General features: G+C 46.7%; 1 protein-coding gene across 1 annotated transcript in view; it reads right to left on the bottom strand.

Moving 5' to 3' along the window:
• Positions 1–3,560: 3,560 nt before the first annotated feature.
• The window catches only part of LOC115153750 (Down syndrome cell adhesion molecule-like protein 1), a 137,582-nt gene continuing 118,220 nt past the window's right edge, over positions 3,561–22,922 (bottom strand). Inside the window, exons 4-18 of the mRNA XM_029699334.1 lie at positions 14,453–14,592; positions 13,564–13,614; positions 13,160–13,313; positions 12,220–12,337; positions 11,581–11,744; positions 10,472–10,570; positions 9,828–10,016; positions 9,317–9,604; positions 8,846–9,001; positions 8,620–8,650; positions 8,287–8,405; positions 7,879–8,031; positions 7,494–7,694; positions 6,997–7,314; positions 3,561–6,886 (exon numbers count right to left, since the gene is read on the bottom strand). Coding sequence (XP_029555194.1) covers positions 6,450–6,886; positions 6,997–7,314; positions 7,494–7,694; positions 7,879–8,031; positions 8,287–8,405; positions 8,620–8,650; positions 8,846–9,001; positions 9,317–9,604; positions 9,828–10,016; positions 10,472–10,570; positions 11,581–11,744; positions 12,220–12,337; positions 13,160–13,313; positions 13,564–13,614; positions 14,453–14,592 — 2,618 coding nt within the window. The 3' untranslated portion in view covers positions 3,561–6,449. The remainder of the gene's footprint in view (positions 6,887–6,996; positions 7,315–7,493; positions 7,695–7,878; positions 8,032–8,286; positions 8,406–8,619; positions 8,651–8,845; positions 9,002–9,316; positions 9,605–9,827; positions 10,017–10,471; positions 10,571–11,580; positions 11,745–12,219; positions 12,338–13,159; positions 13,314–13,563; positions 13,615–14,452; positions 14,593–22,922) is intronic.

Consider the following 22,922-nt stretch of genomic DNA (forward strand, 5'->3'; position numbering starts at 1 on the left):
AACATGTAAAAGCAACGTGATAACATGTGACAACATGCAAAAGCAACGTGACAACGTGATAACGTGACAACATGTAAAGGCAACGTGATAACATGTGACAACATGTAAAATCAACGTGATAACGTGTGACAACACGCAAAAGCAACGTGACAACGTGATAACGTGACAACATGTAAAGGCAACGTGATAACATGTGACAACATGTAAAAGCAACGTGATAACGTGTGACAACATGTAAAAGCAACGTGACAACATGTGACAACATACAAAAGCAACGTGATAACATGAAACTACACATGTTTAAACATTATCTAATGTGATATAAATGTAACCCCATGGGGATGCAACATTTTTACATTTGATACCATGAAACAAGCAAGCGGAATGTGATAATGTCATTTTAAACAACGGAAAATGTATACTTATATGTTTGCATCAATTGTCCTACTCGTGTATTGATTATATCATACATTACGTGACGAATAATGATCGCTGGCAATCACCAGCTACAATGTTGCCCTCTGGATTAGCCCTCTGGATTAGCCCTCTGGATTAGCCCTCTGGATTAGCCTTCTGGATTAGCCCTCTGGATTAGCCCATATTATGGAATACGTGTGAATGTTTCTAAAGACAGAAGGTAGACATGAAATTACATTATTTGGATGGATGATTGACACAACATGAAGGTAAGACAATATTCTTTTATCTAAAAAGTGGGTGAAATTTTGCGATATACATTTCTCACGTGTGATTCCCGAACAGGATGGATGGACACACACCTTGTGAAAACCTTAAAGCCTATTGCATAATATATTACAACATTCAAACAAAATACACCAGCGACGCCATTTAGGAGATACAGGTTGTGAACATAGTGTTTCTGATCTGGTTGACAATAATCTTCTAATGTATTTGTGTGGCTACAATGACATCTTTAGCGCACAACATTTTCTGGTTGGCAGAGAAATGCATTGAAAGAGAGAAATGCATTGAAAGAGAGAAATGCATTGAAAGAGATGAATGAAACTACTACCGATGTCTAATAGATCTAACTTCTAATTTTCAAATGTTTTCTAACTTATGATGCATGGATTTGATTGATGTATTCAATGTATTTTCGCTGTTATCAAAATAACTAATGGTAAGACATGCAGCTACTTGAAATCTTGCTTCTGAGCGCCTGTTTACTACATGACAGGCATAAACGCGTAATGTCATGCATTAAATGATAGCAGGTTAGAATGTAAGGATTCTGTGGATTTTTTCGCTTGGAGAGGACTGTAGATAGTTCATTATGCATGTATGAGCCATACATGGACACATTGAGTAAAAAACGGAAGGTTTAAAAAATAACGAGGTAGTTTTCAGTCTTCTGGAACATCTCTTTAAGGAGAGGCAATCAGAGCCAAATACCATAGGTCATCTTAATTAAAGACCTACATGCCACAGTAAACCTTCATCTGAGAGTGAGAGAGCGCTAAGTCACCACACACAGAGAAGCAGAATGCACCTCTGTATCTACCATTCTCTGACACAGCAAAACAAACCATCCCATTAACCACAAACCAACCATCCCATTAACCATAAACAGACCATCCCATTAACCACAAACCAACCATCCCATTAACCACAAACAAACCATCCCATTAACCATAAACAAACAAACAATCCCATTAACCATAAACAAACCATCCCATTAACCATAAACAAACCATCCCATTAACCACAAACAAACCATCCCATTAACCACAAACCAACCATCCCATTAACCACAAACCAACCATCCCATTAACCATAAATAAACCATCCCATTAACCATAAATAAACCATCCCATTAACCATAAATAAACCATGCCATTAACCATAAATAAACCATCCCATTAACCATAAACAAACCATCCCATTAACCATAAATAAACCATCACATTAACCATAAACAAACCATCGCATTAACCACAAACAAACCATCCCATTAACCATAAATAAACCATCCCATTAACCATAAATAAACCATCACATTAACCATAAATAAACCATCCCATTAACCATAAACAAACCATCCCATTAACCATAAATAAACCATCCCATTAACCATAAATAAACCATCCCATTAACCATAAATAAACCATCCCATTAACCATAAACAAACCATCCCATTAACCACAAACAAACCATCCCATTAACCACAAACCAACCATCCCATTAACCACAAACCAACCATCCCATTAACCACAAACCAAGCATCCCATTAACCATAAACAAACCATCCCATTAACCACAAACAAACCATCCCATTAACCACAAACCAACCATCCCATTAACCACAAACAAACCATCCCATTAACCATAAACAAACCATCCCATTAACCACAAACCAACCATCCCATTAACTACAAACAAACAAACAAACCATCCCATTAACCATAAATAAACCATACCATTAACCACAAACAAACCATCCCATTAACCATAAACAAACCATCCCATTAACCATAAATAAACCATCCCATTAACCACAAACAAACCATCCCATTAACCACAAACAAACCATCCCATTAACCATAAACAAACCATCCCATTAACCACAAACAAACCATCCCATTAACCATAAATAAACCATCCCATTAACCACAAACAAACCATCCCATTAACCATAAACAAACCATTCCATGGAACATTTCTGGGATCATTTCAGCTCATGAAACATGGGACCAACACTTTACATGTTGTGATTATATTTTTGTTCAGTATAATTCACACATTGAACATTATTGACTGATGGTAGATTGGTGGACCCAGGCTGACACTAAAGAGGTTTTCAGGCAGTACATGGGAGCAAATGCGTGTGCCTAATAAAATGTGAGAACCTGATTGTGGGTTGCAGCATGCTTCAGTCTATCACCAGAATGAACATGTATAGTCAGAAGCTTAAGGAATGGATTCAACACTAAAAACAATCACATGCTACATGATTTTTCAATTAGAATGTATTATTGCTATTGATACTTTTTCATTTTCATTGTGGTTTAATTATCATCCATTTGTATTATTCTTTGGTTCTAGTTCTGATTCCTGTTCCCAACACTAGCAGAATGTGGTAGTTTGTTTTGCCTGGCTACCCAAACTCCTTGCTTCTGCCAAACGCTATGCCACGCTCACGGACGTTCGTTTCTTCTCCGCAATGAGTCTTCATCTGAATACCTCCCTGACGATTTCCATTCTGGTTGGTCCCAGAAACCAATGGGATTGGGCCAGAGCCAGAGCACACGTGGGTAAAGCGGCGTTTCGAAAATTCGCCATTGGCTTTGATACTCTGATTGGTTAGAGATGATCCAATCAATGATGACATTATTTATACAACACCCTCATTTTGACACCACAAACGACTTCAACACTGGCTGTCTCAGACTGAAGTATGTAGCTAACATAGAGCAGTAAAATAATTCAATTTGTCTTCAGGCAAGTGTTTGTTGCCAGTGTAGCAGGCAAGTCTATTAAGAATGACAGAAGTCTATTAAGAATGACAGAAGTCTATTAAGAATGACAGAAGTCATGGCATATAGAAAGATAGCTTTATTGCACAAGGTGTTAGAATACTCTTTTTGTTCGTTTTTTCATTACTTTTCATAGAAAATGTTCTTTTAAAGACAAGCAATTGCTATTAGAAGCAACTCAAACGAATGTTTGGAATCCCCTCAACATTTTATTTTCTTCAAATTTAAAATATTTGTACATTTCTTTCCCTCACCTTTTCCCTTTTACCAAGCATGCAATGTCATTTTTGAGGATGAACAAAATATAAAAAAATGATCATTAAAAAAGTGAACAGGACAAATGACAACATCAAAATACCTTTAAAAAAGCATAAAAATTCAACAAATTAGTATAAAAAACATGAAGGGAATAGAGAAAAAATATTTGTTGCCCAAGGTGTAAATTCATGTTTATCAAATCCATATTTTCATTCATGTTGTTTTCATTTTGAAGTGGGGGCATGATTCAACCCTGATCTTGCCCTATTTTATTCTGACGAAAATAGCTCTTCATACAAAACTGTGTTTTATGTACAAGAGTTAATCTATAAACAATACTGCCAAAGGTAGTGTATGTACTGTATGTCAGGGAGTTGACTGGGGAGAGCTGGTTGGGAGTGTCAGCTTTTTACACAATTTCAGTGTGTGTGACCCAGAGCCAAATATTTAGAGAGTTCAAACAACTTCTAGAATTCTAGACATTCAGTTACATAGCATTGCTAAAATATTCCCCATGTGATGTTATTGGGGAGCTAACATGGCTGCCATAGAATGTTGAAGTGTCATGTAAATGCATCGTAACGCAGAAACCGCATTGGCCCTGCTTTCTAAATACATGGCTCTGGAGTGGCCTAAAGAGCTAGTCCCTGATTTTACTTGCTTAAAGCTGGCCGAAATCATAAGTGTGTTATGCCTCAGTACTGTCTGGCCTCTGGAACCCAAAAAATAAAAATAAATAAAAAAGTAAAAACAAACATATTCAATTAAAAATCAACAGATGGACCATAACAAATAATCCAAAAACAAAAGAAATGACAAAACACTTGAATGGCAATAGTTCAATAGACATTCCAACAAGTTCCTGTGTTGATGTACATGTAGTAGCACAAAATGGTGCGGAGGATGAGGATGGACATGGATATTGGGGATGGAGAAAGAAGTGGGAAATATACAGTACTTCAGACAGGGCCGCAACAGAGACACCAATAGACCACTGACTGCACATCATCTTATCATATTCAAACTGAACACCCTGACTGGCTGGTAACGTCTCTCTGTAAACTAGACAATTAACTTACTTCACATGATTATCCTCCTTGGTGTCTTGGCGGCCATTTTGTATTGGAAGGAGGGAGACAGTAATACATGGGCTGAGAGGTTGGTAGATGTTACAGGGCTACTGGTGTATGCTCTGTGTGGTAGCTAGCTGTGGGATACAGTAGCCGTGCTCTGATCCCTGACTTCTACTCCACTCACAGTGACTCTGTAACCCCGCTGCTACCACAGGTCAAAGGTCAAAGGCCCATACCTGAGGCCCTGAGAGGTCGTGGCCTCTGTTTACTCAAGTAACAGGTGAACGAAAGCAGAGAAATGATAGACAACAGTGTCAACAGTGTAGGTCGCCCTGGATACACCCGTCTTCAGAGGAAATTATTTGGCTTCTGAAAGTAAGTACACCAACCAATCACTGACGATCTTATAAGATACTAACTAATAGGGGGCTTTGAGATGAACACTTCCTGTCTGAAAAGGAAGTCACCTCGTTCCTCTCAGCCTGTCTACAGTAACATAAAGAACACGTGCTCCTCCCTCTTCATAATGCTCTTCTATTCTTTCCTCCTCTTTCATTTTCCCTGCTCTTCACATGATTGAGCGATTGTCTCATTCTTATAGTTTTTAAAATATTTAAATGGTTGTATAGTTTTATTCTTTGCCATAATTTCACTTAAATGACATAATATACTTATATAGAAATATATACGTAAAATCTTTAAAATACCAAATATTCTATATTTGTTTGTATTGCGAGAGCCCTGATGTTTTCAAATCAATGCTGGGTTATTTGGGTTGTCATGTTTCGGTCAAAAGCTATCGGATAATGTTGAGTTGGGAAAGAGGAGGGGAGGGTGGGACATATCAACAATAAATGTGCTAAAAATACTTAAAGTTCTGAGTGAGGATAATCTGAAACCCTTCCTTATGTAATCCACAGAGAGAGAGAGAGAGAGAGTAACTGCCGATGGAGAGTGAGACTGGACGTAGAGACAGAGCAAGTGAGACGAGACTAGAGGGGATAAAACTGGAAGTCCTGCAGGAGCTTCTGCTCAAACCATGGAGGGCAGCATAATGTGTGTGTGTGTGTGATGGACACTGCTTTTAGCCCAGACTCCTCTGCTATCATTGACTTCATCAGCACGAGCAGTGAGCTTTCACCATTCAGCTCCTCAGTAATACTCAATTGGTTTGAAATGACCTTGGAGAACAGCTCCAGGTCTTCCTCTGTGTGTGTGTGTGTGTGTGTGTGTGTGTGTGTGTGTGTGTGTGTGTGTGTGTGTGTGTGTGTGTGTGTGTGTGTGTGTGTGTGTGTGTGTGTGTGTGTGTGTGTGTGTGTGTGTGTGTGTGTGTGTGAGAGATTGTGGTTTGTTTTATACAGGTCCAGGTGAGCATGAATCAGGCAGGTTAAAATGGTCTCTGGTCATTCCTGGGAGGCAGAACCCAAGGTCAGAATAAAGACTAATCACGCTACTGGGTAATTAGCTGTTACAGTAGCTAGCTGTTAGCTGGGGACACCTGCTGCACTGCACTGCATGCCCACCCTGACCTGGAGTGTAGAACACTGGTGTGGGGCTGGGCTGGGTGTGGGCCGGGGCCAGACAAGAGTGTATAGTCTTTGAGAGAGAGAAGGGGGGCTAGTAGCTACACCAGTGTGTAAGACTTGGAGTAGGCACCGACCCCTTGCTTCTGCAGTCTGCCCAACGCTGAGGAGCTGTTCTCTAGCAGTGAGTCTCTGGAGCCCCCCATCTTGGTGCTGGAGCCAGTGGGATTGCTGCTGGTGCTGGAGGTGGAGGCTGTGGCTGCAGGGTTGGAGCTGGGCATAGTGAGAGTCCTCTGGGGCAGGGTGGCAGTACCCGAGCTCACACCCAGGCTACCCAGTCCAGAGTGTCCCAGCGTCAGGGCCTGCTGCTTGGACGGGTCCAGAGTCATGTGACGGCCCTGGGTGTGGTACGCCCGCTGTGCCAGGCTGCGGATGGAGGCCTCCCGGGGCGGTACAGCAGGGCACGGGTCATGCAGTTCTGCCTGTTTCCTGAAGAAAGGGTCTGTCTTCATGTAGAGCGGGAGGTTGCAGAATTCACCTAGTGACAAGGACAGAACAGAGAGAGGGAGGGGCATGTTGAGATGTACATCCTGTGGCACAGTATAATATGGTGCCACTGTGCCAGTCAGGGTGGCTCTCTGTACTCACTCTTGTTGGCGCGGTGGGGGATGGGCACGGCCACGTTGGTAGGTCTGCCGCGGTCATAGTCCTGGGGTTTGGGTGGCGAGGCGGTGAAGCGACAAAGGCCTGTCTCGGACGGCGTGCTGAGTGATGTCATGCTGTCGGCCGGGTCATTGGTGCCAGTGGTCATCTGGTCAGAGGAGCTGTCGGAGATGAAGCACTCTGTGATAGTGAACTTGGCATGCTGCAGGTGCTCCTCCAGTTTGGCGTGTTCGTAGGCCCGCGCCAGCTCCTCGTATGTAGACGATGCACTCTCTGTGGACACCATGCTGTTACGACCCTTATCTGGAGAAACAATATATGAGATACCATATTAAAATAATACAAAATGAAGTTTGCATACAGTACAGATGTGTCAGTAGGCCTTTCAAGGTATCCTACAGGTCTGGTTTGGGGATGTAAAAGATAGATGTGTTAATGATGGGTCTTTAGTGGCGTTGTTGCCAGGGCGGGGCGGTACCCACCAGTGTCCTGCGACAGGCTGGCGCTGTAGCTGTCACTCTCGGTGGCGGTGATGCCGTGGGAGCCCATGGTGCGCCAGTCAGAGGTCAGAGTTCTTGCGGAGGCTGTTGATTGGCTCTGGCCCGGCCTGCTCAGGGTCCACTGGCTGGAGTAGCGGTTCCTGGAGCTGTGGGCCGACTTCACACTCTTCCTCGACACTGGGTCTGAGGAGAGGATAGGAGGAGGACAGTGAGAGGATGCTATTCAGAACACTTCTAATCAGCATGTACATCATTAACGATGCTTTATAACCACTTTGGGTGTCAGATCAAGTTCACTTCTACACATTACACTGTAATATGACATCTTTCCATTCTATGCACATCCTACTGTATGTGAAGTACTCACTGGTTCCAGGGCGGATGTCTGACATGTCAATCAATGGCCCTGTGTTCTGGATGAGGGCGGGGTGGTGCAGAGACACGCCCGTGCAGAAGCTCTGTGGATTCACTGACTGGCTGAACTCAGTGTCCGTCACTGGGGCCGCTGCCTTGTCCTCACCTATCGGACGCAGGGGATGAGGAAAATATATTATGACAGTAGTTACAAAATATCTGTGATACACAATTCATCTCCCTTGTCATATGTTATCCTCACAGACTGATTGTAAATCACACTCTATCAAAATGTATTTAGTAACTTGAGAATAATAGTTTATATATAATAGGTTAGTTAGTGCACTGTAACTGGAGGCTATCTAATTGGACGATATTCTGTCTGATCAATCTGATTGGCTGATAGTGTGTCCATACTGACCTATCTGCTTGATTCCCTCCTTGTCCTCGATGAGCAGCTGGACACGGGGTATGTCGATGTGGAGCCGGGGGCCCTGGGGAGGACCCTTCACTGGGGTGTCCATGCTGCGGTTGTTCTTACTGCTCAACACACAAAACAAGACACATTCTTAGACTGGATCCACTGTCACATCAGCAGTACTTACATACAGTACATATAGAACTAGGGTATATTGGTGATACTTTAACAGAGTTTACTGGGACTGATAGGTATATTCAAATATCCATCAAGATCCACTGGAATATGACACATCCATAACCACAGGCAGCAATCAATCAAGAGTATTATCCTTGCCTGATAAGCATCTCTGCAAGGCTCTTAGCATCTGTGAAAACAAACACAAATATCTTTATTAGATTATGATGGATCATCATGTGGATTAGGTCAATTATTTTGACCTGTTACCTTTAGTGCTTCTGAGATACTACTCGCCCCCACCAAGCAATTATTTCTCTCCCTCTCTGTTTCTCCCCTCCCCCTTCTTTCCTTCTCCTTCTCCTTCCTTCCCTATGTCTCTCACCTCTGAGTCGTTTCAGTCTCTTCTCCTTGCGTTTCTTGCGGATGATGAAGAGCAGGGCGACGCCCAGGGTGACCAGGATGACAGGAGAGCCGATGGAGAACAGCTTCTTCACATCGTCTCTGTCCTCCTGGGCCGAGTTTATAGGAGGGATGGTACCTGGGAGGAAGAGAAGGGGTGAGCGGGACAGAGAGGGTGAGGGGAAGGGGGTCAGAGGTAGATTAAAGGACTGTTTTTATTACTACTTTCATGCCCAATCACATTCTACTTCACCCTCTCTCCTTTTCTTCCTCCCTCCCTCTCTCGTCCGTGGGTTTTGGCCTCATTCCTTCCTCCTTCCTTCCTTCCTCCCTCCCTTTCCCTTCTCTTTGATGACTGTGAGTCGCTTTGAAAAAGAGAGTCTGCTAGAATGTCATGTAAATGTCAAAGCAGGAAGTGAGAGCAAGTATCTAGTAGAAGCAGGAAGTGACTCACTGCCATCGTAGTCTGTGGTGGCGAACTGAGAGCTCTGGTTCCCACAGCCGGCACTGTTGCAGGCCTTCATCTTCAGTTCGTACCAGGTGGCCTCACGCAGCTCGCTGAGGAAGAGCTGGGCTGTGGCGTTGGCCTTCAGGCTCTGCCAAGCCCACGTGCCCTTGGGCCGGAAGTCCAGCAGCAGAGCAGTGATGGGGCAGCCTCCGCTGGTCCAGCCCTGCAGGTTGAGCCCCGCATGGGTGGAGTTGATGTGGGTGAGCAGGGGCTGCTCCTTGTTGAACACGGGCTCTGCAGGGCAAGACGAGAGACAGGGGGATAGACTGTCAGACTGGGAATATTGAAGTCAGTGTGTTAGAGTGTTGATGTGGTTTATGTGCAACACATGATGTGAGGTTAAATATAAGTCATGCCGTTTTAAAATTCCCTTCTTTCTGATCTTTCCTCCTCTACCCCCTCTCCCTCTCCTCTTTCTCCTTCCCTCCTCCCCTCACGATCCTTCCTTTCCCCTCACCTCGTCCGTGCGTCTTGGCCTCGATGATCTCAGAGATGCGTCCTGAGCCCACACTGTTCTTGGCTGCCAGTTTGACCTTGTACCAGGTGCCACAGCGCAGGTTGTCCAGCCTGAAGGAACGTTCAGTTGAAGTAATGAACACATCCCTCCACTCCTCTGTGTTGTCCACCGAGTACTGCAGGACGAAACCTGAGGACACACAGGGACGGACACCACAGATTTTATTAAGTGTTCACTTATCATCTGCTAAATACACAAAGACACAATTTAAATAACTATGAAATACTGTACATGTCTGTCAATTAGAGTATCATCCCAGTTCCATATTACACAAACTGCCCTCAGCTCTACTGAGGCAAAATCAGGTCAACTCACACTGCTGTTCCACCCTTTTAACACCAGGGGGGGATATAAAGGATTTAGAAACCCCTCCGTGATACATTCTGCTGCTAAGAGTATGACAGACATTAGGAGCTAACTACAGTTAACTCCTTGACGGGAACAGACAAAATCACACAAATAGACAAAGGTATATTGACGTTATTGATATTTTTTGGAGACAGTGAGATACAGCAGCTAAAGAACTCTCCTCAGACTGATCCTGATTTACTAATGCCCAGGTGGAGGGGAGTGGAGGGGAGTACCTCTGATGGAGCTGCCTCCGTTGTCCCCAGGGATCCAGGCCAGGGTGATGGAAGAGGTAGAGGTGGTGGAGACGGTCAGACGGGGCTGGTCTGGAGGAACTGGACATACAGAGTGATCACACAGTAAGAGCCAATCAGCATCACATAGACCAGGCACAAACAGCACACACTAACAGTGAGCAGGTAGAGAGACCAGAGGGACCAGATAGAGAGCAGAGAGACCAGATAGAGAGAGCAGAGAGACCAGATAGAGAGACCAGAGAGACCAGATAGAGAGCAGAGAGACCAGATAGAGAGCAGAGAGACCAGATAGAGAGACCAGAGGGACCAGATAGAGAGCAGAGGGACCAGATAGAGAGACCAGAGGGACCAGATAGAGAGACCAGAGAGACCAGATAGAGAGCAGAGGGACCAGATAGAGAGCAGAGGGACCAGATAGAGAGACCAGAGGGACCAGATAGAGAGACCAGAGAGACCAGATAGAGAGCAGAGGGACCAGATAGAGAGACCAGAGGGACCAGATAGAGAGACCAGAGGGACCAGATAGAGAGCAGAGGGACCAGATAGAGAGACCAGAGAGACCAGATAGAGAGCAGAGAGACCAGATAGAGAGCAGAGGGACCAGATAGAGAGACCAGAGGGACCAGATAGAGAGCAGAGGGACCAGATAGAGAGACCAGAGGGACCAGATAGAGAGACCAGAAGGACCAGATAGAGAGACCAGAGGGACCAGATAGAGAGACCAGAGGGACCAGATAGAGAGACCAGAGGGACCAGATAGAGAGACCAGAGAGACCAGAGGGACCAGATAGAGAGACCAGAGGGACCAGATAGAAAGACCAGAGGGACCAGATAGACAGATTGGAGGGACCAGATAGAGAGACCAGAGGGACCAGATAGAGAGCAGAGGGACCAGATAGAGAGCAGAGAGACCAGATAGAGAGACCAGAGGGACCAGATAGACAGATTGGAGGGACCAGATAGACAGACCAGAGGGACGATACACACACACAGTCAGAGGAACACAGAGAAGACAATCTGAATCCCAAAAGGTCCTCAGATCTCTCCACAACCATACACACACATTAGCCCAGCGTATCCCAGCTCACCTTGCACCAGCAGGTTGACAATGATGGTGTCAAAGCCCAGCGTGTTGGTGGCCGTGCACGTGTAGTACCCAGAATCCTCAGCTTTGACGGAACGCAGCACTAGAGTACCATTGGACAGGATCTGACGCTGTCCATCCACAGTCACAGGAATAGCCGAGTCCTCACTGATACACACACATAGAGGATCACAGTTAGACTTAATACACCAAGCTAAACACCGGTCTGGTAGACTTAATACACCAAGCTAAACACCGGTCTGGTAGACTTAATACACCAAGCTAAACACCGGTCTGGTAGACTTAATACACCAAGCTAAACACAGGTCTGGTAGACTTAATACACCAAGCTAAACACCGGTCTGGTAGACTTAATACACCAAGCTAAACACAGGTCTGGTAGACTTAATACACCAAGCTAAACACCGGTCGGGTAGACTTAATACACCAAGTTAAACACCGGTCTGGTAGACTTAATACACCAAGCTAAACACCGGTCTGGTAGACTTAATACACCAAGCTAAACACCGGTCTGGTAGACTTAATACACCAAGCTAAACACCGGTCAGGTAGACTTAACCCTGACCAAATGTCTAAAGTTTCCACTTTTCTTTCAATGAGGATGAGTTGGGAGAGTTCTGACCTGTCTTTGGTCCATTTGAAGGTGGGGGTGGGTTCTCCCACTGAGCTGCAAGGCAAACGGATCTCCTTCATCCAGGGAGTGGTCACTGTGCCCCCGAACGACAGGATCTTAGCTGGGGCTGCAGACACAGGGTACACAGCTTAAACTGGGTATCACGCGCACACACACAACACACACACACACACACACACACACACACACACACACACACACACACACACACACACACACACACACACACACACACACACACACACACACAGACACAGACACACACACACTTAAGCACCCAGGCACACTCACAGCCAGACAAACACATCCCTCACAGTCTAACGTCCCTGCTCTATTTTCTGATGTGTAAGCGTTTGTCTCTAGTGTTTGCTGAGTGAGCTTGGTATTGAGTAGGTTAGCCTGGAGGCTAGCCTTTTACCCACTGTTATGAGAGCAGAGTGCTGGAGTGCCCCCCCCTTTCCTCCTCCCAGCCTTCCATCTCTCTCTGTCTATCTATACTCCATAGATTCTCCCCTGTATTGATTCCTGTCTCCCCCCTTCCCTGTTCATCACCACATAATTAACAACAGTGTTTCCTGCTACATCGCCAGCCCTCAATCAATACTACAGCTGTCAGTCAATAGGACAGAGAGAGAGAGAGAGAGAGAGAGAGAGAGAGAGAGAGAGAGAGAGAGAGAGAGAGAGAGAGAGAGAGAGAGAGAGAGAGAGAGAGATAGGGATGAAGAGAATGGGAGAGAGAGTGAGATAGGGGAAGAGAAGAGACAAAGATAAGAGAAGACAGAGAGAGAGAGAAGAAAGGTAGAGAGAGACAGATTAAATCCCTCTGTGTATTTCTACAATACTTATTCCTCTTTTTTTAGTTCTCTTAATAACCTTTAGAAAAATCCCTCCATCCCCCTCTATTACCCCTCATCCCCTTCTCCCTTACCTTTCCCAGCAGGCTCCACGGTGACCTTTTCGCTGATATTGCCGCGGCCAGCGGTTGTCACAGCGGCGGCCCAGATGAGGTACTGTTTACCGCGGGTCAGATGGGTGATCCTGTAGAACAACATCTCTGGGTTGGTCTCATACTCACTGGGAGCCTGGGGGAGAGAGATAGTGGTTAGATTACTAACACTGTATGATACCATGGTACGATAGCACTCTGGAGGGGCAGCTTGGCATCTATCGCCTAATGGCATGAGGGAAAGCTCAGATGGCTTGAAAGAGGGTTAGAACTAAGGAGTATAACTCATGCATGTATGTAGGCACGTACACACACATGCACCACCTCCCTCATCTGTTCACCACTCAACACCCATCTTCACCTCTTTTTCCATTTGCCTCATTTACCTTTTTCTCTCTTTCTCTCTCCCTCCCTATCTCAGCTTCTACCCAGGCTTGCTGGAGAGCAGGGTGGGTATGACAGACAGACAGAGAGAAGAAGGGAGGGGAGGAGGGAGAAGGGGTGAATGTGGGGCTCTGGGGGGTAGGGGGGTGAGTAACAGGAACATTAGAACATTCCTCCAGTGTGGAGGCAGCAGTGTAGTGGTGATTCAGGGAGTGATACGGGGACATAATGAAAAGAGGAACAAAAGCACTCTCATCTCAGTGTGACTGATACCCTCCCTCCCTCCTCCATGCTCATTCACATGGTACTCATGCAGAGAGAGACAGAGAGAGAGAGAGAGAGAGAGAGAGAGAGAGAGCGAGAGAGAGAGAGAGGGGAGGGTGAGGATTTGTGAATGATAAGAAAGTGGGATTCTTCTATGATAGCAGGATTTTAATGTATATGTGTATGTTTGTGTGTGTGTGAGAGAGAGAGAGAGCATAGTGTGGATGTGTGAAATCTGCATCACTAGTGCAGGCCTGTGTGTGAGAGCTCCTGATGCTGCAGTGTGCATGTGGGAGCTTGTTCTCCGCTTCATTTGCATATCTACGTCTCATCACGTTGCCAAGACAACCTCATCTGTTCATCTGGGGGGGGGCAGGAAATAAAGTGACGGAGCAAACACAGTGAGAGAGAGAGAGAGACACACCCGAACACACACACACACACACACACACACACACACACACACACACACACACACGCACTGAGTGATGGTTACTAATGAATTATCCATCAAGTGCTATATCATGCATCCACATCATGTTTCGTCGTTAGGTCCTTTATCTGCCTCTCCAATACCTGTAACTGCGGCTCCCCCATCCCATACTCTCCCCTCTCAGTGGTACTTACCGGCTGTCCGGAGCCTGGGCTGGAGCAGTAGATGGTGTACTTGCGGATGACACCATTGGGTTTATGGGGGGGTAGCCAGGACACAACCACACTGCTGGGAGATGAGGGCACGGCTTTGATACCAGCTGGAGGACCTGGGACTGGAAAGTTCACAACACATATACAGGTCAGCAGGGCTGTGTGTGTGTGTGTGTGTGTGTGTGTGTGTGTGTGTGTGTGTGTGTGTGTGTGTGTACTAAAGCCATGTTGAAGTAAACACGGGTGTGAGGAGTTTCCATGCATGTGTGTGTGTTAAAGGGATACTTGGGGGTTTATCTCCCTCCCCAGAGTCAGATGAACCAGCTTCCAGTCATTGTGCTAACGTTAGTTAGGATTGGTTCGCAAAACTACCTCGAACTTCCTTCATATTGGACACAGAGACATACAAATGGTATCAATGACTTCATCTGACTCATCTGACTTCAAAATCTCAGAAGTATTTCTATAAAGCCGTGTTTAAGCGAGCAGGGTTGTTCACAGATTGCCAATCTTATCCTGTGCTGTAAAGTGCTCTGAGATAACTTGGAGGTCAGCTGGGGAGGGGCCGGGCCAGACCAGGGTCAGCGGTGACATATGCTACCTCAGACACTGGTCAGCGGTTCTGCTCTGCTGCATCTGCTGTGCTTTGGCCTGCCATGACACCCTGCAGTCTAACTCTCTAACCCCTAAACAGATTAACACACATCAGTCTGATCCTCCACTCACTGCATGGCCACTTGACTGGCTCACTGAAACGCGTAAAGAGCCTTATATCTATCAGTCATTAACACACATAAAGCCTCCTACTGTCCACACATACTGTCTACATATACTGTCTACACATACTGTCTACACATACTGTCTACACCTACTGTCTACACCTACTGTCCACACATACTGTCTACACCTACTGTCCACACATACTGTCTACACATACTGTCCACACATACTGTCTACACATACTGTCTACACATACTGTCTACACATACTGTCCACACATAGTGTCTACACATACTGTCTACACATACTGTCCACACATACTGTCTACACCTACTGTCTACACCTACTGTCCACACCTACTGTCCACACATACTGTCCACACATACTGTCTACACATACTGTCCACACATACTGTCCACACATACTGTCCACACATACTGTCCACACATACTGTCTACATATACTGTCCACACATACTGTCCACACATACTGTCTACACAAACTGTCTACACATACTGTCCACACATACTGTCTACACATACTGTCTACACATACTGTCTGCACATACTGTCCGCACATAGTGTCCACACATACTGTCCACACCTACTGTCTACACATACTGTCCACACCTACTGTCCACACATACTGTCCACACATACTGTCCACACCTACTGTCCACACATACTGTCCACACCTACTGTCTACACATACTGTCCACACATACTGTCCACACATACTGTCCACACATACTGTCTACACATACTGTCTACACATACTGTCTACACATACTGTCTGCACATACTGTCCGCACATAGTGTCCACACATACTGTCCACACCTACTGTCTACACATACTGTCCACACCTACTGTCTACACATACTGTCCACACATACTGTCCACACCTACTGTCCACACATACTGTCTACACCTACTGTCCACACCTACTGTCCACACCTACTGTCTACACATACTGTCTACACCTACTGTCCACACCTACTGTCCACACATACTGTCTACACCTACTGTCCACACCTACTATCCACACATACTGTCTACACATACTGTCTACACCTACTGTCCACACATACTGTCCACACATACTGTCTACACCTACTGTCCACGCATACTGTCCACGCATACTGTCTACACATACTGTCTACACATACTGTCTACACATACTGTCCACACATACTGTCTACACCTACTGTCCACGCATACTGTCTACACATACTGTCTACACATACTGTCCACACATACTGTCTACACATACTGTCCACACATACTGTCTACACATACTCTCTACACATACTGTCCACACATACTGTCTACACCTACTGTCCACACATACTGTCCACACATACTGTCTACACCTACTGTCTACACATACTGTCTACACATACTGTCCACACATACTGTCTACACCTACTGTCCACACATACTGTCCACACCTACTGTCTACACATACTGTCCACACATACTGTCTACACCTACTGTCCACACATACTGTCCACACCTACTGTCTACACATACTGTCCACACATACTGTCTACACCTACTGTCTACACCTACTGTCCAAACATACTGTCTACACCTACTGTCTACACCTACTGTCCACACCTACTGTCCACACCTACTGTCTACAGGACATTACTCTCAGAATACCGCCCACTTCATCAGATAGAAAGACGTGGGTCTCCCTGGGTTACGAGGGACTGGGCTCAAATGAATATTGTGAGGCTCGACTACACTAGACCTTCTTCCATGTACTGTACCGTACTGTAGGACCTAGAGCACACAGATTAATAAGGACACATCCAACCCTAGGTAGACATCAGTAGCATTCTGTTCCCGCTGCACTTGACCCTGCTGGATCCTTTATAGATTATAGTGAGACTGTTAGAGAGATCCAGGACCCCCTCTTCCATCTCTATCCCCCCAGGGCAGCCTGCTCCCCTCAGTCATCCTGCTCTGTCTCCCTGGGCCCCGTCCATCCCCTGGGGCTCCATCTCAACCTGCAGATAATGGCAGGAACAACACCAGGGACATGAGAGAGGGAGGAGAGGGAGGGGGGGTAAGGGGCAGCCCCAAGGGGAGATATGATAGGGGATAGGGTGTTTACAGGAGAAAAGCATCATTATCATAACTGGGCCTCCATGTCAGAATGATTAGTTAAGGTCCAACTGCTTCTCAAAATCTGCCCGTGCCCAGTCCAGTCTGTCTGATCCACTGTCAGAACAATCCAATGATAAGGAGTCATATACAGTACAGTAACCTACAGAACAACTAATTCTAACCATGACCATAACCATGGCTATGCAGCCCAACCACAGCTACCATAACCCTTCAGAGAGAGGGACAACCACAGCTATCATAACCCTTCAGAGAGAGGGACAACCACAGCTAACGTAACCCTTCAGAGAGAGGGACAACCACAGCTAACATAACCCTTCAGAGAGAGGGACAACCACAGCTAACGTAACCCTTCAGAGAGAGGGACAACCACAGCTACCATAAACCCTTCAGAGAGAGGGACAACCACAGCTAACGTAACCCTTCAGAGAGAGGGACAACCACAGCTACCATAACCCTTCAGAGAGAGGGACAACCACAGCTAACGTAACCCTTCAGAGAGAGGGACAACCACAGCTAACATAACCCTTCAGAGAGAGGGACAACCACAGCTAACGTAACCCTTCAGGGAGAGGGACAACCACAGCTAACGTAACCCTTCAGAGAGAGGGACAACCACAGCTAACATAACCCTTCAGGGAGAGGGACAACCACAGCTAACATAACCCTTCAGGGAGAGGGACAACCACAGCTAACATAACCCTTCAGGAAGAGGGACAACCACAGCTAACATAACCCTTCAGGGAGAGGGACAACCACAGCTAACATAACCCTTCAGGGAGAGGGACAACCACAGCTAACATAACCCTTCAGAGAGAGGGACAACCACAGCTAACATAACCCTTCAGGGAGAGGGACAACCACAGCTAACGTAACCCTTCAGGGAGAGGGACAACCACAGCTAACGTAACCCTTCAGGGAGAGGGACAACCACAGCTAACGTAACCCTTCAGGGAGAGGGACAACCACAGCTAACGTAACCCTTCAGAGAGAGGGACAACCACAGCTAACGTAACCCTTCAGAGAGAGGGACAACCACAGCTAACGTAACCCTTCAGAGAGAGGGACAACCACAGCTAACGTAACCCTTCAGAGAGAGGGACAACCACAGCTAACGTAACCCTTCAGAGAGAGGGACAACCACAGCTAACGTAACCCTTCAGAGAGAGGGACAACCACAGCTACCATAACCCTTCAGAGAGAGGGACAACCACAGCTAACATAACCCTTCAGGGAGAGGGACAACCACAGCTAACGTAACCCTTCAGGGAGAGGGACAACCACATCTAACGTAACCCTTCAGGGAGAGGGACAACCACAGCTAACGTAACCCTTCAGGGAGAGGGACAACCACAGCTAACATAACCCTTCAGAGAGAGGGACAACCACAGCTAACGTAACCCTTCAGAGAGAGGGACAACCACAGCTAACGTAACCCTTCAGAGAGAGGGACAACCACAGCTAACGTAACCCTTCAGAGAGAGGGACAACCACAGCTAACGTAACCCTTCAGAGAGAGGGAAACCACAGCTACCATAACCCTTCAGAGAGAGGGACAACCACAGCTAACATAACCCTTCAGAGAGAGGGACAACCACAGCTAACATAACCCTTCAGAGAGAGGGACAACCACAGCTAACATAACCCTTCAGGGAGAGGGACAACCACAACTAACATAACCCTTCAGAGAGAGGGACAACCACAGCTAACATAACCCTTCAGGGAGAGGGACAACCACAGCTAACATAACCCTTCAGGGAGAGGGACAACCACAGCTAACATAACCCTTCAGAGAGAGGGACAACCACAGCTAACATAACCCTTCAGAGAGAGGGACAACCACAGCTAACATAACCCTTCAGGGAGAGGGACAACCACAACTAACATAACCCTTCAGAGAGAGGGACAACCACAGCTAACATAACCCTTCAGGGAGAGGGACAACCACAGCTAACATAACCCTTCAGGGAGAGGGACAACCACAGCTAACATAACCCTTCAGAGAGAGGGACAACCACAGCTAACATAACCCTTCAGAGAGAGGGACAACCACAGCTAACATAACCATTCAGAGAGAGAGACAACCACAGCTAACATAACCCTTCAGAGAGAGGGACAACCACAGCTAACATAACCCTTCAGAGAGAGGGACAATCACAGCTACCATAACCCTTCAGAGAGAGGGACAATCACAGCTACCATAACCCTTCAGAGAGAGGGACAACCACAGCTACCATAACCCTTCAGGGAGAGGGACAATCACAGCTACCATAACCCTTCAGAGAGAGGGACAACCACAGCTAACGTAACCCTTCAGGGAGAGGGACAACCACAGCTAACATAACCCTTCAGAGAGAGGGACAACCACAGCTAACGTAACCCTTCAGGGAGAGGGACAACCACAGCTACCATAACCCTTCAGGGAGAGGGACAACCACAGCTAACGTAACCCTTCAGAGAGAGGGACAACCACAGCTAACATAACCCTTCAGAGAGAGGGACAACCACAGCTAACGTAACCCTTCAGAGAGAGGGACAACCACAGCTAACATAACCCTTCAGAGAGAGGGACAACCACAGCTAACATAACCCTTCAGGGAGAGGGACAACCACAGCTAACATAACCCTTCAGAGAGAGGGACAATCACAGCTACCATAACCCTTCAGAGAGAGGGACAACCACAGCTAACGTAACCCTTCAGAGAGAGGGACAACCACAGCTAACATAACCCTTCAGAGAAAGGGACAACCACAGCTAACGTAACCCTTCAGAGAGAGGGACAACCACAGCTAACATAACCCTTCAGAGAGAGGGACAACCACAGCTACCATAACCCTTCAGGGAGAGGGACAACCACAGCTAACATAACCCTTCAGAGAGAGGGACAACCACAGCTAACGTAACCCTTCAGGGAGAGGGACAACCACAGCTAACATAACCCTTAAGAGAGAGGGACAACCACAGCTAACGTAACCCTTCAGAGAGAGGGACAACCACAGCTAACATAACCCTTCAGAGAGAGGGACAACCACAGCTAACGTAATCCTTCAGAGAGAGGGACAACCACAGCTACCATAACCCTTCAGAGAGAGGGACAACCACAGCTAACATAACCCTTCAGACAGAGGGACAACCACAACTAACATAACCCTTCAGGGAGAGGGACAACCACAGCTAACATAACCCTTCAGAGAGAGGGACAACCACAGCTAACAAAACCCTTCAGAGAGAGGGACAACCACAGCTAACATAACCCTTCAGGGAGAGGGACAACCACAGCTACCATAACCCTTCAGAGAGAGGGACAACCACAGCTAACATTACCCTTCAGGGAGAGGGACAACCACAGCTACCGTAACCCTTCAGAGAGAGGGACAACCACAGCTAACATAACCCTTCAGGGAGAGGGACAACCACAGCTACCGTAACCCTTCAGAGAGAGGGACAACCACAGCTAACGTAACCCTTCAGGGAGAGGGACAACCACAGCTAACGTAACCCTTCAGGGAGAGGGACAACCACAGCTACCGTAACCCTTCAGGGTGAGGGACAACCACAGCTAACGTAACCCTTCAGAGAGAGGGACAACCACAGCTAACGTAACCCTTCAGAGAAAGGGACAACCACAGCTAACGTAACCCTTCAGAGAGAGGGACAACCACAGCTAACATAACCCTTCAGAGAGAGGGACAACCACAGCTACCATAACCCTTCAGGGAGAGGGACAACCACAGCTAACATAACCCTTCAGAGAGAGGGACAACCACAGCTAACATAACCCTTCAGGGAGAGGGACAACCACAGCTAACATAACCCTTCAGAGAGAGGGACAACCACAGCTAACATAACCCTTCAGAGAGAGGGACAACCACAGCTAACATAACCCTTCAGAGAGAGGGACAACCACAGCTAACAAAACCCTTCAGGGAGAGGGACAACCACAGCTAACATAACCCTTCAGAGAGAGGGACAACCACAGCTAAGGTAACCCTTCAGGGAGAGGGACAACCACAGCTAACATAACCCTTCAGAGAGAGGGACAACCACAGCTAACGTAACCCTTCAGGGAGAGGGACAACCACAGCTAACATAACCCTTCAGAGAGAGGGACAACCACAGCTAAGGTAACCCTTCAGGGAGAGGGACAACCACAGCTAACATAACCCTTCAGAGAGAGGGACAACCACAGCTAACGTAACCCTTCAGAGAGAGGGACAACCACAGCTAACATAACCCTTCAGAGAGAGGGACAACCACAGCTAACGTAATCCTTCAGAGAGAGGGACAACCACAGCTACCATAACCCTTCAGAGAGAGGGACAACCACAGCTAACATAACCCTTCAGACAGAGGGACAACCACAACTAACATAACCCTTCAGGGAGAGGGACAACCACAGCTAACATAACCCTTCAGAGAGAGGGACAACCACAGCTAACAAAACCCTTCAGAGAGAGGGACAACCACAGCTAACATAACCCTTCAGAGAGAGGGACAACCACAGCTAACATAACCCATCAGAGAGAGGGACAACCACAGCTAACATAACCCTTCAGAGAGAGGGACAACCACAGCTAACATAACCCTTCAGAGAGAGGGACAACCACAGCTAACATAACCCTTCAGAGAGAGGGACAACCACAGCTAACAAAACCCTTCAGAGAGAGGGACAACCACAGCTAACATAACCCTTCAGGGAGAGGGACAACCACAGCTAACATAACCCTTCAGAGAGAGGGACAACCACAGCTAACATAACCCTTCAGGGAGAGGTACAACCACAGCTACCATAACCCTTCAGAGAGAGGGACAACCACAGCTAACGTAACCCTTCAGGGAGAGGGACAACCACAGCTACCGTAACCCTTCAGAGAGAGGGACAACCACAGCTAACGTAACCCTTCAGGGAGAGGGACAACCACAGCTAACGTAACCCTTCAGGGAGAGGGACAACCACAGCTACCGTAACCCTTCAGGGAGAGGGACAACCACAGCTAACGTAACCCTTCAGAGAGAGGGACAACCACAGCTAAGGTAACCCTTCAGGGAGAGGGACAACCACAGCTAACATAACCCTTCAGAGAGAGGGACAACCACAGCTAACATAACCCTTCAGAGAGAGGGACAACCACAGCTAACGTAATCCTTCAGAGAGAGGGACAACCACAGCTACCATAACCCTTCAGAGAGAGGGACAACCACAGCTAACATAACCCTTCAGACAGAGGGACAACCACAACTAACATAACCCTTCGGGAGAGGGACAACCACAGCTAACATAACCCTTCAGAGAGAGGGACAACCACAGCTAACAAACCCTTCAGAGAGAGGGACAACCACAGCTACATAACCTTCAGAGAGAGGGACAACCACAGCTAACATAACCCAGCAGAGAGAGGGACAACCACCTAACATAACCCTTCGAGAGGAGGGACAACCACAGCTAACATAACCCTTCAGAGAGAGGGACAACCACAGCTACATAACCCTTCAGAGAGAGGGACAACCACAGCTACAAAACCCTTCAGAGAGAGGGACAACCACAGCTAACATAAACCCTTCAGAGAGGGACAACCACAGCTAACATAACCCTTCAGAGAG

The sequence above is a fragment of the Salmo trutta genome, chromosome 19, assembly GCF_901001165.1.
Source record: "Salmo trutta chromosome 19, fSalTru1.1, whole genome shotgun sequence".
Lineage (NCBI taxonomy): Eukaryota > Metazoa > Chordata > Actinopteri > Salmoniformes > Salmonidae > Salmo > Salmo trutta.